This window comes from Nerophis lumbriciformis, linkage group LG16 (assembly GCF_033978685.3).
Source record: "Nerophis lumbriciformis linkage group LG16, RoL_Nlum_v2.1, whole genome shotgun sequence".
NCBI lineage: Eukaryota > Metazoa > Chordata > Actinopteri > Syngnathiformes > Syngnathidae > Nerophis > Nerophis lumbriciformis.
The window spans coordinates 44,105,073-44,122,909 of NC_084563.2; the positions used below are offsets into that span (position 1 = coordinate 44,105,073).

General features: G+C 43.2%; 1 protein-coding gene across 1 annotated transcript in view; it reads right to left on the reverse strand.

Moving 5' to 3' along the window:
- Positions 1 to 748: 748 nt before the first annotated feature.
- Positions 749 to 17,837, reverse strand: part of LOC133617283 (potassium voltage-gated channel subfamily KQT member 5-like) — a 323,477-nt gene continuing 306,388 nt past the window's right edge. Inside the window, exons 14-16 of the mRNA XM_061977202.2 lie at positions 13,214 to 13,321; positions 9,017 to 9,143; positions 749 to 2,666 (exon numbers count right to left, since the gene is read on the reverse strand). Coding sequence (XP_061833186.1) covers positions 1,458 to 2,666; positions 9,017 to 9,143; positions 13,214 to 13,321 — 1,444 coding nt within the window. The 3' untranslated portion in view covers positions 749 to 1,457. The remainder of the gene's footprint in view (positions 2,667 to 9,016; positions 9,144 to 13,213; positions 13,322 to 17,837) is intronic.

The window sequence follows — 17,837 nt, forward strand, 5'->3', positions numbered from 1 at the left end:
TGAGGAATGCTCATCAAAGACTTATTTGGAACATCCCACAGGTGTGCAGGCTAATTGGGAACAGGTGGGTGCCATGATTGGGTATAAAAACAGCTTCCCAAAAAATTCTCAGTCTTTCACAAGAAAGGATGGGGCGAGGTACACCCCTTTGTCCACAACTGCGTGAGCAAATAGTCAAACAGTTTAAGAACAACGTTTCTCAAAGTGCAATTGCAAGAAATTTAGGGATTACAACATCTACGGTCCATAATATCATCAAAAGGTTTAGAGAATCTGGAGATATCACTCCACGTAAGCGGCATGGCCGGAAACCAACATTTAATGACCGTGACCTTCGATCCCTCAGACGGCACTGTATCAAAAACCGACATCAATCTCTAAAGGATATCACCACATGGGCTCAGGAACACTTCAGAAAACCACTGTCACTAAATACAGTTGGTCGCTACATCTGTAAGTGCAAGTTAAAGCTCTACTATGCAAAGCGAAAGCCATTTATCAACAACATCTTCTCTGGGCCCGAGATCATCTAAGATGGACTCATGCAAAGTGGAAAAGTGTTCTGTGGTCTGACGAGTCCACATTTCAAATTGTTTTTGGAAATATTCGACATCGTGTCATCCGGACCAAAGGGGAAGCGAACCATCCAGACTGTTATCGATGCAAAGTTCAAAAGCCAGCATCTGTGATGGCATGGGGGTGCATTAGTGCCCAAGGCATGGGTAACTTACACATCTGTGAAGGCACCATTAATGCTGAAAGGTACATACAGGTTTTGGAACAACATATGCTGCCATCTAAGCGCTGTCTTTTTCATGGATGCCCCTGCTTATTTCAGCAAGACAATGCTGAAATTCAGCACTTGTTACAACAGCGTGGCTTCGTAAAAAAAGAGTGCGAGTACTTTCCTGGCCCTCCTGCAGTCCAGACCTGTCTCCCATCGAAAATGTGTGGCGCATTATGAAGCGTAAAATACGACAGCGGAGACTCCGGACTGTTGAACGACTGAAGCTCTACATAAAAGAAGAATGGGAAAGAATTCCACTTTCAACAATTAGTTTCCTCAGTTCCCAATCGTTTATTAAAAGGTGATGTAACACAGTGGTGAACATGCCCTTTCCCAACTACTCTGGCACGTGTTGCAGCCATGAAATTCTAAGTTAATTATTATTTTCAAAAAATAAATAAAGTTTATGAGTTTGAACATCAAATATCTTGTCTTTGTAGTGCATTCAATTGAATATGGGTTGAAAAGGATTTGCAAATCATTGTATTCCGCTTATATTTACATCCAACACAATTTCCGAACTCATTTGGAAACGGGGTTTGTACTTGTGCAATGAGAATAATGACCTACCTACCTGTCAGGTGTGATCGACTCCTGTGTAATCGCGCCTTCATGCTCACATTTTTTTTTTTTAAATGATAGAAGCTTTCCTTGCATGAGGTCTGATGATCTATTTTAACCGCACGCGCTGCATTTTGATTAATTCAGTGCTGCCAGCAGCGTGCGAGGATGAGTGACCGGTGGCCAGGCTGTGGTTGGACCCCCGTGACCCTCCCGCCTTCACCTCCGCTCTCAGAGTGCTCTCCGCTCTCCTCAGAACCCCCGAGAGCTCTGAGGAGTAGGGGGAAGTCTCGAGTGTCCCGTGTGACAGGAAATCGAACTCCTCCATCGTCGCTTCCCTGTCGCCGATGAAAAGATCTTCGTCCCCCCAGCCACCTTTTCCGTCTCCGCCGAGGTCTTGGCAACTTTTGCGGAACCCGGCGGGCGAGTTGTTGGTCGTATTTCGGCTTGGAGGCGAGCCGCAGTGGGGGTCCGGCACTCTGCCTTGGGCCGTCTGCATCAAGTCCTGCACTGACATAGACTTCCCAAGGCTCTGGTCCACGTGGCTGGGGACTGAGCAGCAGTTTAGGGTGGAAGGCACCAGGGGCTCCAGTTCAAGACTCATATGCCTTCTCCAGGAGCCTTCCTCCTTGGCGTTCAGTCGGCCCTTGGTGTTGGTGCGCCCTCCCAGCTGCTGGAGCCCCAAGTCTGGGCTAAGTTCCTCTACAATGCTGCTTTTCTTTATTTGCATTCCGCAAAAGTCTTCGATGTCGGTCGAAGTTTCATTGGAGGGAGCTCGCAGACCTACATTCCTGTTAGTAGGCGGTGGTGGCGGAAGCCTCGCCAGAAGACAAAACCCGGAATCTGCCACTCCTCCACCCGTGCCGCTGCTGATACTGTTTGGTGTGAGGACGGGGGGAGAGCATGTTTCATCGTTGCCACTTTCAGGTGTGCTGGACTGATCCTGGAGGTGGTGATGGTGGCGGTACAGGTGATTGGGCAAGGAGGACGGGCTGAACGGGGAGGAACCAAGGCCAGAGGGGGGTGTAGTGGTGGCCGGGTTGAGGTTGAGCTCATTGGGTGTGGCCAAGATGAGATGGAGTCCGCCCTGGGACAGGTGAGGGTTGGTGGAGGAGCGTGGGACACAGCCACCGGGTGGCGGCATGGCGCCACCACTGCTGGACAGGTCCTTGCTGAAGACGGACGACTGGTAGTCCGACGTCTGCTCCAGCTCAAACAGAGGGAGGGACGAGAGTGTGAGAGCCGTGGACGAGCCCTTGCGTAGGACCTGCCGATAAATGTCCAGCAAGGAGTCCAGCTTGGACTCAATGGACTGGACCTGTGGGGAAAAGAGAAGCTTTTAATCAGTCTTGCCTAGTGTGTGATCAAAAGTTTGTAAAGAACATAATGTCATGGCTGTCTTGAGTTTCCAATCATTTCTATTTTTTTGTGATAGAGTGATTGGAGCACATACCTGTTGGTCACAAAAAACATTCATGAAGTTTGGTTATTTTATGAATTTATTATGGGTCTACTGAAAATGTGAGCAAATGTGCTGGGTCAAAAGTATACATACAGCAATGTTAATATTTGCTTACATGTCCCTTGACAAGTTTCACTGCTATAAGGCGCTTTTGGTAGCCATCCACAAGCTTCTGGTATAATTTTTGACCACTGCTCTTGACAAAATTGGTGCAGTTCAGCTACATTTGGTGTTCCTGGGATTAAAAGCCTCACATTTTCTCCTCCAAACATATTGCTGGGTATTGTAGCCAACCAGCTCAATTTTTGTTTCATCTGACACCACATGGACAAAGATAAGACCTTCTGGATGAAAGTTCTGTGGTCAGATGAAACCATACTTGCCAACCCTCCCGGATTTTCCGGGAGACTCCCGAAATTCAGCGCCTCTCCCGAAAACCTCCCGGGACAAATTTTCTCCCGAAAATCTCCCGAAATTCAGGCGGACCTGAGTGACGTGTCGACAGCCTGTTTTCACATCCGCTTTCCCACAATATAAACAGCGTGCCTGCCCAATCACGTTATAACTCTAGATTGATCGAGGGCGAGTTCTTAGTTTCTTATGTGGGTTTATTGTTAGGCAGTTTCATTAACGTCCTCTCAGCGCGGCAACAACACACAACTACAGCAGTCATGTTTTCGTCTACCGTAAAGCAGTTCGTCTGCCGTAAACAGCAATGTTGTGACACTCTTAAACAGGGCAATACTGCCATCTACTGTACATGCATATGTGACATTAACATCTACGGCTTTTAGAGAGTGCAGTGCACAACTGCGCACACAACAAGGAGACGAAGCAGAATGCATCATCAGAGAGGGTGTTCAGCATGGTTAGAAAAATAGTGACAGAGAATAGAACAAGGATGGACAATTCAACCCTTAACTCAACAATGAGTAGATGAGTGTTATGTGTGTGTATATGTGTAAATAAATGAACACTGAAATTCAAGTATTTCTTTTATTTATATATATATCCATCCATCCATCCATTTTCTACCGCTTATTGCCTTTGGGGTCGCGGGGGCGCTGGGGCCTATCTCCGCTACAATCGGGCGGAAGGCGGGGTACACCCTGGACAAGTCGCCACGTCATCGCAGGGCCAACACAGATAGACAGACAACATTAACACTCACGATCACACACTAGGGCCAATTTTAGTGTTACCAATCAACCTATCCCCAGGTGCATGTCTTTGGAGGTGGGAGGAAGCCGGAGTACCCGGAGGGAACCCACGCAGTCACGGGGAGAACATGCAAACTCCACACAGAAAGATCCCGAGCCCGGGATTGAACCTAGGACTACTCAGGACCTTCGTATTGTGAGGCAGATGCACTAACCCCTCTCCCACCGTGCTGCCATATATATATATATATATATATATATATATATATATATATATATATATATATATGTATGTGTGGGGAAAAAAAATCCCAAGACTATTTCATCTCTACAGGCCTGTTTCATGAGGGGGTGTACCCTCAATCATCAGGAGATTTTAATGGGAGCATTCGCATACCATGGTTTATATAGGGCACAGAGTGGGTGGGTACAGGCTGGCCTAGGGGCGTGGTGATTGGCTCATGTGTTACCTAGGAGGTGTTTCCGTCTATGGCGGCATGCTGTTACAATTTCGCTGCGCTTGTTGAGGGATGACAGGTCTGGACGGTAAATAATAAACAGTTTCTCTTTCAAGCATAGGTTGCATCTTTTATTACCACTATTGTAAGGTGTGCTGGATGCAAGAATTTGCCATGTTGTTGAATATTCAACATTATTGTCTTTGAGGTCCCAAATGTGTTTGCTGAGTTCTGTGGTATTTCGCAAGTTTTTGTTCCTGAAAGAAGCCTTGTGATTGTTCCATCTGGTTTTGAATTCTCCCTCGGTTAATCCTACATATGTGTCGGATGTGTTAATGTCCTTGCGTATTATCTTAGATTGGTAGACAACTGATGTTTGTAAGCACCCCCCGTTGAGAGGGCAATCAGGTTTCTTTCGACAGTTACAGTCTTTGTTGGTTTTGGAGTCGCTCTGTCTGGGGGCCGACGGCTCATTTGCAATTGTTTTGTTGTGGTTTGAGATGATTTGTCGTATATTGTTCATGCAGCTGTAGCTCAATTTAATGTTGTTCTTGTTGAATACTTTTCTTAGGGTGTTGTCTTTGGGAAAGTGTTTGTCAATCAGATTGAGGAATTTGTGTCTAATGTTAGTTGAGACGTTTTTGCTGTATGGGGGGTTGTACCAGATGATGTCGTTTCGTTTTCTGTTCTTTTTTGGCTGGTTTCCTGGCGTGGGTTCATAGGTGAGGGTGAAATTGTATCCGCTTTCATCAAGGGCTTTTTGGTACGGGGGGGTTGCTTGGTCAAATTCAGCTTTGCTAGATGACAGCATCGATAGCCTTTTATTGATTCCGGTAGGTATTCTTTTCGTGGTGGTGGGTGGGTGGTTGCTGTCATGGTGCACGTATTGGAGTGTTGTGTTGGGTTTCGTGAATGGTTGGTAGCTGTTATTTCTCAGGTTGAAAGTGACGTCAAGGAAGTTGACGGTTTGCTTGTTGGCTTCAATCGTGATCCGTAGGCCGTTCTCTTTGAAAATTTGGCATATGCGCTTCTTGGTATTCTCGCTGCTCCTTGGCGAGGCGCGACACACTGCCAGTCCGTCATCACGGTAAATACCAAGGTTCAGATTGAGGCTAGCGAGCTGGGAGAGGAGGAAACTCCCAACGAGTTCACACGTTTCTGCTCCGTCAAAACTTCCCATAGTGACGTCAAATGTTGCATTGTTCTTTTTTTGCATTGGTGTACTGTTGTGGATGAGAATGGAGTTTTTTGCGTGGATGATGATGTTTCTTTCGTTGCCTGTGATTGAGTCGTAGTCTGAGGCGAAGTCTAGTGCTTGAGTCAGTAGGTCTTGCGTGATGGAAGGGTAAAATTCTTCGATATCAAAGGAGATAAAGTTGTGCTGTTGTTTGTCTTGGATGTTGTTGAACCATTTGATTACTGCTGCTGTATTTCTCCATTGGTTGAGTGGTGTTTTGTCCTTGATTTTTGTGTTAACTCTGTCCAGGATTATTTTGCTGATTTTTCCTATTTCAGATTTAGTTGGGTTTATTAGTCGGCATGTTGGGTTATTTGCGAAGTTGGGTTTGTGATCCTTCAATGTGATGAAGGCTTCCTTGTTGGCTGTGGCGTCCACCCTGTCCTCAATGTCCAGTTCAGCCGCGATATATATATATACAGGTAAAAGCCAGTAAATTAGAATATTTTGAAAAACTTGATTTATTTCAGTAATTGCATTCAAAAGGTGTAACTTGTACATTATATTTATTCATTGCACACAGACTGATGCATTCAAATGTTTATTTCATTTAATTTTGATGATTTGAAGTGGCAACAAATGAAAATCCAAAATTCCGTGTGTCACAAAATTAGAATATTACTTAAGGCTAATACAAAAAAGGGATTTTTAGAAATGTTGGCCAACTGAAAAGTATGAAAATGAAAAATATGAGCATGTACAATACTCAATACTTGGTTGGAGCTCCTTTTGCCTCAATTACTGCGTTAATGCGGCGTGGCATGGAGTCGATGAGTTTCTGGCACTGCTCAGGTGTTATGAGAGCCCAGGTTGCTCTGATAGTGGCCTTCAACTCTTCTGCGTTTTTGGGTCTGGCATTCTGCATCTTCCTTTTCACAATACCCCACAGATTTTCTATGGGGCTAAGGTCAGGGGAGTTGGCGGGCCAATTTAGAACAGAAATACCATGGTCCGTAAACCAGGCACGGGTAGATTTTGCGCTGTGTGCAGGCGCCAAGTCCTGTTGGAACTTGAAATCTCCATCTCCATAGAGCAGGTCAGCAGCAGGAAGCATGAAGTGCTCTAAAACTTGCTGGTAGACGGCTGCGTTGACCCTGGATCTCAGGAAACAGAGTGGACCGACACCAGCAGATGACATGGCACCCCAAACCATCACCCAACCATGCAAATTTTGCATTTCCTTTGGAAATCGAGGTCCCAGAGTCTGGAGGAAGACAGGAGAGGCACAGGATCCACGTTGCCTGAAGTCTAGTGTAAAGTTTCCACCATCAGTTGGCCAACATTTCTAAAAATCCCTTTTTTGTATTAGCCTTAAGTAATATTCTAATTTTGTGACACACGGAATTTTGGATTTTCATTTGTTGCCACTTCAAATCATCAAAATTAAATGAAATAAACATTTGAATGCATCAGTCTGTGTGCAATGAATAAATATAATGTACAAGTTACACCTTTTGATTGCAATTACTGAAATAAATCAAGTTTTTCAAAATATTCTAATTTACTGGCTTTTACCTGTATAGCTAGAATTCACTGAAAGTCAAGTATTTCTTATATGTATATATATGAAATACTTGACTTGGTGAATTCTAGCTGTAAATATACTCCTCCCCTCTTAACCAAGCCCCCCCAACCATGCCCCCCCCCCCCCACCTCCCGAAATCGGAGGTCTCAAGGTTGGCAAGTATGGATGAAACAAACATTGAGCTGTTTGGCCACAATACACAGCAATATGTTTGGAGGAGAAAATGTGAGGCATTTAATCCCAGGAACACCATCCTACCATCAAGCATGGTGGTGGTAGTATTATGCTCTGGGCCTGTTTTGCTGCCTATGGAACTGGTGCTTTACAGAGAGTAAATGGGACAATGAAAAAGGAGGATTACCTCCAAATTCTTCAGGACAACCTAAAATCATCAGGTCGGTAAGCAAAACCAGAATTATTTCGTACATTAGGCGCACGGGGTTATAAGGTGTGTAGTCCTCTGTAAATAAGTTTAAAAGAGTATGTCCGCTTCTCATGGGCTTAGCATATTGAAATAAAGTTATAAAGTTAGTAAAAAAATTCATAAACAACATGAAACTACACTCCTTTATAATGTTTCATGTTTAACTCTATGTGGAATGTTTAAAAATCAAAGACACCCCTGCTTTCGATTAATCGCCTCTGAGGTACCCACAGGACCGCCCCTCCTTATACGCAGGTCACGCGCCGTGTGTCGTTGTCCACCTTTTTGCGTGAAAGAGCGCACGTAAAATATCAATCAATGAATTACATTTTACCTCGCATTCCGAGCCCCTTCCTGCTCTGTCACTGATAAGAACATAATGGCAAATTTCCCCTCGACATTTCCATTGTCCTCTGTGCTCGGTCTGTAAGCAGGTGCACCGGGTTTGAATCCCGGTAAAACATGTGCCAAGATGTTTTGCAAATGTATGTTTAATCATGTTAAATTTGTTACTTTGCGTAAAAAAAATTAACAATTTATTTCCTTTTTTATTTAATTTTTTTTAAAGTAAAAAGCATGCATCAAATTAAATTTAAGTTGGATTTAAAGACTATAACAAACCTTTCACATAAAAAAAAAAAAAAGTGTGACTAACATTTTGTAATCTAATTTTTTTTTTTTAAATCAGTAAGGGCTCCAGTGGTAAATTTGTTACTTTGCGTAAAATTTAAAAAAAAAAATTAACAATTTATTTCCTTTTTTATTTTATTTTTTTAAGTAGAAAGCATGCATCAAATTAAATTTAAGTTGGATTTAAAGATTATAACAAACCTTTCACGTAAATAAAAAAAAGCGTGACTAACATTTTGTAATCTAATTATTCTTTTAAAAATCAGTAAGGGCCCCAGTGGTAAAATTGTTACTTTGCGTAAATTTTTTTTTTTTAAATTAACAATTTATTTCCTTTTTTATTTTAGTTTTTTTAAGTAGAAAGCATGCATCAAATTAAATTTAAATTGGATTTAAAGATTATAACAAACCTTTCACGTAAAAAAAAAAAAGTGTGTGACTAACATTTTGTAATCTAATTTTTTTTTTTTTAAATCAGTAAGGGCCCCAGTGGTAAATTTGTTACTTTGCGTAAAAAAAAAATTAAAAAAATTAACAATTTATTTCCTTTTTTATTTTATTTTCTTTAAGTAGAAAGCATGCATCAAATTAAATTTAAGTTGGATTTAAAGATTATAACAAACCTTTCATGTAAATAAAAAAAAGCGGGACTAACATTTTGTAATCCAATTTAAAAAAAAAAAAATCAGGAAGAGCCCCAGTTTGGCCCCTGGTTCCCTGGCATGAAAGAAAAGCCATTTAGAAAGGTGAAAGAATGAGAAGAGAACAACACCTGTCGCTCCACTTTACAAACACGCCCCAGCATGCTCATGTCCTCCAGGAGATCTCCGTCAGACATCAACTTCTCACGAATCTTCTTGTCCAGAGGAATCTGGCCCTTACCGAGGATTTGATCCACTCTAAATACCACAGAGACATAAATGACATTAAAGAACACTGCATGAGGATGACAAAATAATAGTTTTTTTAATGCAAACCACAAAATGTGGGTACTGGTTACCATTCTCTATTGCAGTCATTCCCAACCACTGTGCAGGAAATGATCCAAATTCACTTAACTGGTCCAAATACTATTTTTTTTGTTCATCTAAATACAAAACCCAAAACCAGTGAAGTTGGCACGTTGTGTAAATGGTAAATAAAAAACAGAATACAATGATTTGCAAATCCTTTTCAACTTATGTGGGCTTTGTACCGAGGATGTCGTTGTGGCTTGTGCAGCCCTTTGAGACACTTGTGATTTAGGGCTATATAAATAAAGATTGATTGATTGATTGATTGAACTTATATTCAATTGAATAGACTGCAAAGACAAGATATTTAATGTTCCAACTGAGAAACTTAATTTTTTTGGGCCAAATAATCATTAACTTAGAAATTTAATGGCAGCAACATGATTAAAAAGTTGGCACAGGGGCATTTTTACCACTGTGTTACATGGCTGTGGAGGGGGGCGTGGCCTGCGGGCCTGCAGCGAAGCGATGTGTGCCAGGACCGGCCTCGAAGTCAGCGACAGGTGCGTAGATGGCCCACATGGGCCTTGTTATCTAATCACCTGTCGCTCTGTATAAGCAGCAACCGGGAGGAGAGACGTTGTTGGAGCTGAAGTGAGAGCATGAGGGAGAGCGAGAGCAACGACCGGACACTTGCTGGAAAGCAAGCTGCTGAAAAATCACAAATAAAAACTCTATAGTAACACTGATCCGGGCTCTCATGGTAATGCTTGGTGGTCTGGAGGACCCACGGGAGGGCAACCTTTCCTTTTAACAACACTCAGAAAACGTTCAGGAACTGAGGAGACCAATTTTTGAAGCTTTTCAGGCAGAATTCTTTCCCATTCTTGCTTGATGTACAGCTTAAGTTGTTCAACAGTTGTTGCGCCACACATTTTCAATGGGAGACAGGTCTGGACTATAGGCAGGCCAGTCTAGTACAAAGCCATGCTGTTGTAACACCTGAAGAATGTGGCTTGGCATTGTCTTGCTGAAATAAGCAGGGGCGTCCATGATAACGTTGCTTGGATGGCAACATATGTTGCTCCAAAACCTGTATGTACCTTTCAGCATTAATGGTGCCTTCACAGATGTGTAAGTTACCCATGTCTTGGGCACTAATACACCCTCATACCATCACAGATGCTGGCTTTTGAACTGTGCGCCTATAACAGTCCGGATAGTTCTTTTCCTCTTTGGTCCGGAGGACACGACGTCCACAGTTTCCAAAAACAATTTGAAATGTGGACTTGTCAGACCACAGAACACTTTTACACTTTGCATCAGCCTATCTTAGATGAGCTCAGGCCCAGCGAAGCCATCGGTGTTTCTAGGTGTTGTTGATAAATGGCTTTGGTTTTGCGTAGTGCAGTTTTAACTTGCACTTATAGATGTAGCGACAAACTGTAGTTACTGACAGTGGTTTTCTGAAGTGTTCCTGAGCCCATGTGGTGATATCCTTTACACACTAATGTCAGTTTTTGATGCAGCACCGCCTGAGGGATTGAAGGTCACTTACATGCAGTGATTTCTCCAGATTCTCTGAACCTTTTGATGATATTACGGACCACAGATGGTGAAATCTCTAAATTCCTTGCAATAGTTGGTTGAGAAATGTTGTTCTTAAACTGTCCGACAATTTGCTCACGCATTTGTTGATAAAGTGGTGACCCTCGCCCCATCCTTGTTTGTGAATGACTGAGCATTTCCAGGAATCTACTTTTATACCCAATCATGGCACCCACCTGTTCCCAATTAACCTGTTCACCTGTGGGATGTTCCAAATAAGTGTTTGATGAGCATTCCTCAACTTTATCAGTCTTTTTTTGCCACATGTTGCAGGCATCAAATTCCAAATGAGCTAATATTTGCAAAAAATAACAAAGTTTACCAGTTGGAACGTTAAGTATCTTGTCTTTGCAGTCTATTCAATTGAATATAAGTTGAAAAGGATTTGCAAATCATTGTATTCTGTTTTATTTACCATTTACACAACGTGCCAACTTCACTGGTTTTGGGTTTTGTACATTTGTTAAATAAAACCTCTGCCTTGTTTTTAATAAACACTTATGCCTACTATGCTACTATATTTTAAAGGCCTACTGAAACCCACTACTACCGACCACGCAGTCTGATAGTTTATATATCAATGATGAAATCTTAACATTGCAACACATGCCAATATGACCGGGTTAGCTTACTAAAGTGCAATTTTAAATTTCGCGCGAAATATCCTGCTGAAAACGTCTCGGTATGATGACGTCTGCGCGTGACGTCACGGATTGTAGAGGACATTTTGGGACAGCATGGTGGCCAGCTATTAAGTCGTCTGTTTTCATCGCAAAATTCCACAGTATTCTGGACATCTGTGTTGGTGAATCTTTTGCAATTTGTTCAATGAACAATGGAGACAGCAAAGAAGAAAGCTGTAGGTGGGAAGCGGTGTATTGCGGCCGACTACAGCAGCAACACAAACACAGCCGGTGTTTCATTGTTTACATTCCCGGAAGATGACAGTCAAGCTTTACCATTGGCCTGTGGAGAACTGGGACAACAGAGACTCTTACCAGGAGGACTTTGAGTTGGATACGCAGACGCGGTACCGTGAGTACGCAGGCAGCTGCGGCTTCCAAACATTTGATCGCTTGCCTGTACGTGCGTGCCGCTATGTGCATGTCACGTACGTAACTTTGGGGACTTTGGGGAAATATATGTGCTGTATGAACCAGGAGGACTTTGAGTTGGATACGCAGACGCGGTACCGTGAGTACGCAGGCAGCTGCGGCTTCCAAACATTTGATCGCTTGCCTGTACGTGCGTGCCGCTATGTGCATGTCACGTACGTAACTTTGGGGACTTTGGGGAAATATATGTGCTATATGAACTTTGGGGAGGTGAACGGTACTTTGGGCTGTGGGATTGAGTGTGTTGTGCAGGTGTTTGAGTTGTATTGGCGGGTTATATGGACGGGAGGGGGGAGGTGTTTGTTACGCGGGATTAATTTGTGGCATATTAAATATAAGCCTGGTTGTGTTGTGGCTAATAGAGTATATATATGTCTTGTGTTTATTTACTGTTTTATTCATTCCCAGCTGAATATCAGGTCCCACCCGCCTCTCACAGCATCTTCCCTATCTGAATCGCTCCCACTGCCCTCTAGTCCTTCACTCTCACTTTCCTCATCCACAAATCTTTCATCCTCGCTCAAATTAATGGGGAAATCGTCGCTTTCTCGGTCCGAATCGCTCTCGCTGCGTGGCCATGATTGTAATCAATGTGCAGATGTGAGGAGCTCCACAACCTGTGACGTCACGCTACTCGTCTGCTACTTCCGGTACAGGCAAGGCTTTTTTATCAGCGACCAAAAGTTGCGAACTTTATCGTCGATGTTCTCTACTAAATCCTTTCAGCAAAAATATGGCAATATCGCGAAATGATCAAGTATGACACATAGAATGGACCTGCTATCCCCGTTTAAATAAGAAAATCGCATTTCAGTAGGCCTTTAATGTCGGTCATTATGGTTTTCTCAGTTGGTACTTGGTGAAACAAGTTTGGAAACCACTCATTTTATGAAACAGTAACTGGCAGAACAATTAAATGCTCTTCCACTAGACGGCAGAAGGCACATAATTATGGTTATCAGAAATTCCTCTTTCAATTCACATTTCTGTATGTTTAGTGACTGCAGGATATATAAAATGTGTTGCGTGTAGCGGATGCAAAAGCAATAAACAAATTAATAAAAGCACAGCACTGAACACAATCACAATCAATTTTGTCCAGCAGAAGCACTAAAAGCCAGTCAATAGAGGCACACAGTGCAGTGTCATGATTGGATGGTAATGTCACACTCTGGACACTAGATGGCAGCAAAGACCAATGCAGACTCTCTCAAATCTGTTAATAATCCAGAATGTGTGCATTCCTGATCCTAAATGAACTGCAGCTATTTGACATGAGGATTGAACTCTGACCCCTGGGTGGAGTTCTTTCTGCCCTGGCTGTAATAGAGGGGCAAGGAGGGGGAGGAAAAGGTCTTGGCTCGGCTGCTCAGGGGCTGTGGGCCTACTATCATGTCCAGCCTGTGAGGTAAACAAAATCAACACACACACACACGCACACCCACACACACACACACACACACACACACACACACACACACACACACACACACACACATGCATGAGGTATGGGTGCAGATGCAGGCATGCGTAATACACACAGAAAGAAGCGAACACATTGTACACAAATGCACTCAGAAGTTATCAACCCGTACATTTATTTCAAATAATATACGGCAAACTGCATGAACTAGTTTGTTGTAATTGTGTTTTTTTTGGTGTGTGTTTATTAAAAACCACTAAACACTTTTTGTACAAAACCAGTGAAGTTGGCACGTTGTGTAATTCGTCAATAAAAACAGAATACAATGATTTGCGGATCCTTTTCAATTTATATTCAATTGAATACACAAGATATTTAATGTTGGACCTGAGAAACTTATTTTTTGTTGTTGCAAATAATCATTAATTTAGAATTTAATAGCAGCAACACATTGCAAAAAAGTTGGCACAGGGGCATTTCCGGGTGTTGTTGATAAATGGCTTTCCCTTTGCATAGTAGAGTTTTAACTTGCACTTACAGATGTAGTGACTAACTGTAGTTGCTGACAGTGGTTTTCTGAAGTGTCCCTGAGCCCATGTGGTGATATCCTTTACACACTGGTGTCGCTTTTTGATGCAGTACCGCCTGAGGGATCGAAGGTCACAGGCATCCAATGTTGGTTTTCGGCCTTGCGGTGATTTCTCCAGATTCTCTGAACCATCCATCTTCTTCCGCTTATCCGAGGTCAGGTCGTGGGGGCAGCAGCCTAAGCAGGGAAGCCCAGACTTCCCTCTCCCCAGCCACTTCGTCCAGCTCTTCCCGAGGGACCCCGAGGCGTTCCCAGGCCAGCCGGGAGACATAGTCTTCCCAACGTGTCCTGGGTCTTCCCCGTGGCCTCCTACCGGTCGGACGTGCCCTAAACACCTCCCTAGGGAGGCGTTCGGGTGGCATCCTGACCAGATGCCTGAACCACCTCATCTGGCTCCTCTCGATGTGGAGGAGCAGCGGCTTTAGTTTGAGCTCGTCCCGGATGACAGAGCTTCTCACCCTATCTCTAAGGGAGAGCCCCGCCACCAGGCGGAGGAAACTCATTTACCCGTGATCTAGTCCTTTCGGTGATAACCCAAAGCTCATGACCATAGGTGAGGATGGGAACGTAGATCGACCGGTAAATTGAGAGCTTTGCCTTCCGGTTCAGCTCCTTCTTCACCACAACGGATCGATACAGCGTCCGCATTACTGAAGACGCCGCACCGATCCGCCTGTCGATCTCACGATCCACTCTTCCCTCACTCGTGAACAAGACTCCGAGGTACTTGAACTCCTCCACTTGGGGCAGGGTCTCCTCCCCAACCCGGAGATGGCACTCCACCCTTTTCCGGTCGAGAACCATGGACTCGGACTTGGAGGTGCTGATTCTCTGAACCTTTTGATGATATTACGGACCGTAGATGGTGAAATCCCTAAATTCCTTGCAATAGCTCGTTGAGAAATGTTGTTCTTAAACCGTTCAACAATTTCCTCATGCGTTTATTGACAAAGTGGTGACCCTTGCCCCATCCTTGTTTGTGAATGACTGAGCATTTCATGGAAGCTGCTTTTATACCCAATCAGGGTTCCAACTAAGTGTTTGACGAGCATTCCTCAACTTTCTCGGTCTTTTTTGCCACTTGTGCCAGCTTTTTTTTAAACACAACACATTCCAAATGAGCTAATATTTGCAAAAAATAACAACGTTTTCCAGTTTGATTGTTAAGTATCTTGTCTTTGCAGTCTATTCAATTGAATGGTTGAGAAGGATTTGCAAATCATTGTATTCTGTTTTTATTTACCATTTACACAACGTGCCAACTTCACTGGTTTTCGGGGTTTGTAGCATTTTTTGCTAAAAAAAATAAATGTTGAGTGACTATTTAATACACTATACACATACACACTCAATGGAGGAAATAGGTGTATGATCCCCTGCTGATTTGGTAAATCTAACAATCCACATGACCAGTCGAGATGTTTATTCTAGGCTTCTTTCAGAGCGACAATGGCTTCTGTTTACTCTGCAAATCAGATTTTTTTGTTGCCCTAAAGCAGGAGTCGGCAACCCGCGGCTCCGGAGCCGCATGCGGCTCTTTGATCACTCTGATGCGGCTCTGCTGCATACTTGCCGACCCCCCCGATTTTCCCGGGAGACTTCCGGAATTCAGTGCCTCTTGCAGAAAACTCCCGGGATTAATATCCTCCGATTTTCACCCTTATAATAATAATAATAAGGGTGTGCCATGATTGTACAGCATTTAGCACCCTCTACAATCTGTATCAACAGCGTGACAGCCCAGCCTCTTGTTATATGCATCTTCTGCTTGCACACTCAAGTGACAGCAAGGCATACTTGATCAACAGCCACACAGGTTACACTGACGGTGGCCATATAAAACAACTTTAACACTCTTACTAATAATGCGCCACACTTTGAACCAAAACCAAACAAGAATGACAAACACATTTCGGGAGAACATCTGCACCTTAACACAACATAAACACAACAGAACAAATACCCAGAATCCCATGCAGCCCTAACTCTTCCGGGCTACATTATACACCCCTGCTACCACCAAACCCCCCCCCCCCACCCCAACCCTGCTCCCTCACACATCAACCCCCCCCCACCCCCCACCCCCCACCCCTCTGTGCGTCGGTTGAGGTGGGCGGGGTTTGGTAGCGGGGGTGTATAATGTAGCCCGGAAGAGTTAGGGCTACATGGGATTCTGGGTATTTGTTCTGTTGTGTTTATGTTGTGTTGTAGTGGGCGCTAAATACTGTACCATCACGGCACATTCGAGAGAACAGTTGCCTTGAAATTCGTAGTCTGCCGGAAAAATCTGGACAAGAATGACGCTGTCAAGCGCCGTTCATTTAAAACCTGCGGGCCGCACTAACATTCAATTTTCATATTAAGGTGTGGGCCGCGTGTCTAAGACCCTTGGTTTATACATAGCACAAAGCAAAAAAAAAACTTTGTATGCAGTGTTATTTCATTTTAAATTTCAAAAGATTTTTGTGGCTCCCATTGTTTTCTTTAATTTGTGAAACTGGTCAAAATGGCTCTTTGACTGGTAAAGGTTGCCGACCCCTGCCCTAAAGTGACACAGATCGGATTTCTTTTCCCCAGTCTTAACGCTCCAAAGTGCTTCGAATCTGATCTTTTCACATCAGACTCAGGTCACATCAGGAGGTGGTCGATACAACGTTGATTCTACGTCAGGGATGTCAAACTCGTTGTCGTTGAGGGCCACATGGCAGTTATGGCTGCCATCAGAGGGCCCACTTTTAACAGTGAAGTGAATTATATTTATATAGCGCTTTTCTCTAGTGACTCAAAGCCCTTTTACATAGTGAAACCCAATATCTAAGTTACATTTTAAACCAGTGTGGGTGGCACTAGGAGCAGGTGGGTAAAGTGTCTTGCCCAAGGACACGACGGCAGTGACTAGTATGGCGGACGCAGGGATCGAACCTGGAATCCTCAAGTTGCTGGCACGCCCAAATAACTACCAACCGAGCTATATCGCCCTACAGTGAATAATGTATGAATTTGCCTCTGGAGTTCATTATTAAATATATACATTGTTTTAAGTAGACTGTCGATTTTACAGTAAAATGTTTACATTTACAAAATTTTACTGTAAAATATACTGTTTTTGTTTTATTTTTTTTTACAACATTTTACAGTAAATGGAAAAACAGTACCACTGTTTTTTTTGTTTTTTTGTTTTTTACGGAAAAAGCTGGCAGCTTAGTTGCCAGAATTTTTGTGTTAAATTGACATTGGTTTTTACAACATTATATTGTGAATGGAAAAACAGTGCAGGTTATTTTTTTAATTCTGGCAACTTAGCTGCCTGTTTTTCTACCGTAAAAACAAGTCTTTCCATTTACAGTAATACACCGTTAAAACAAGATTTTACAGTCAAAAAAATGGCAGCTCAGTCAACGGCTTTCCACACACACAAGTGGGTCAACACTGAGGGTGGCCGTATAAACAACTTTAACACTGTTACAAACATGCGCCACATTGTGAACCCACACCAAACAAGAATGACAAACACTTTTCGGGAGAACATCCGCACCGTAACACAACATAAACACAACAGAACAAATACCCAGAAACCCCTTCCGGGACGCTACAATATACACCCCCCGCTACCCCCTACCCAAACCCCGCCCACCTCAACCTTCTCATGCTCTCTCAGGGAGAGCATGTCCCAAATTCCAAGCTGCTGTTTTGAGGCATGTTAAAAAAAATAAGGCACTTTGCGACTTCAATAATAAATAAAATGTTGTCATTTTTTTCCATAACTTGAGTTGATTTATTTTGGAAAACCTTGTTACATTGTTTAATGCATCCAGCGGGGCATCACAACAAAATTAGGCATAATAATGTGTTAATTCCACGACTGTATATATCGGTATCGGTAATTAAGAGTTGGACAATATCGG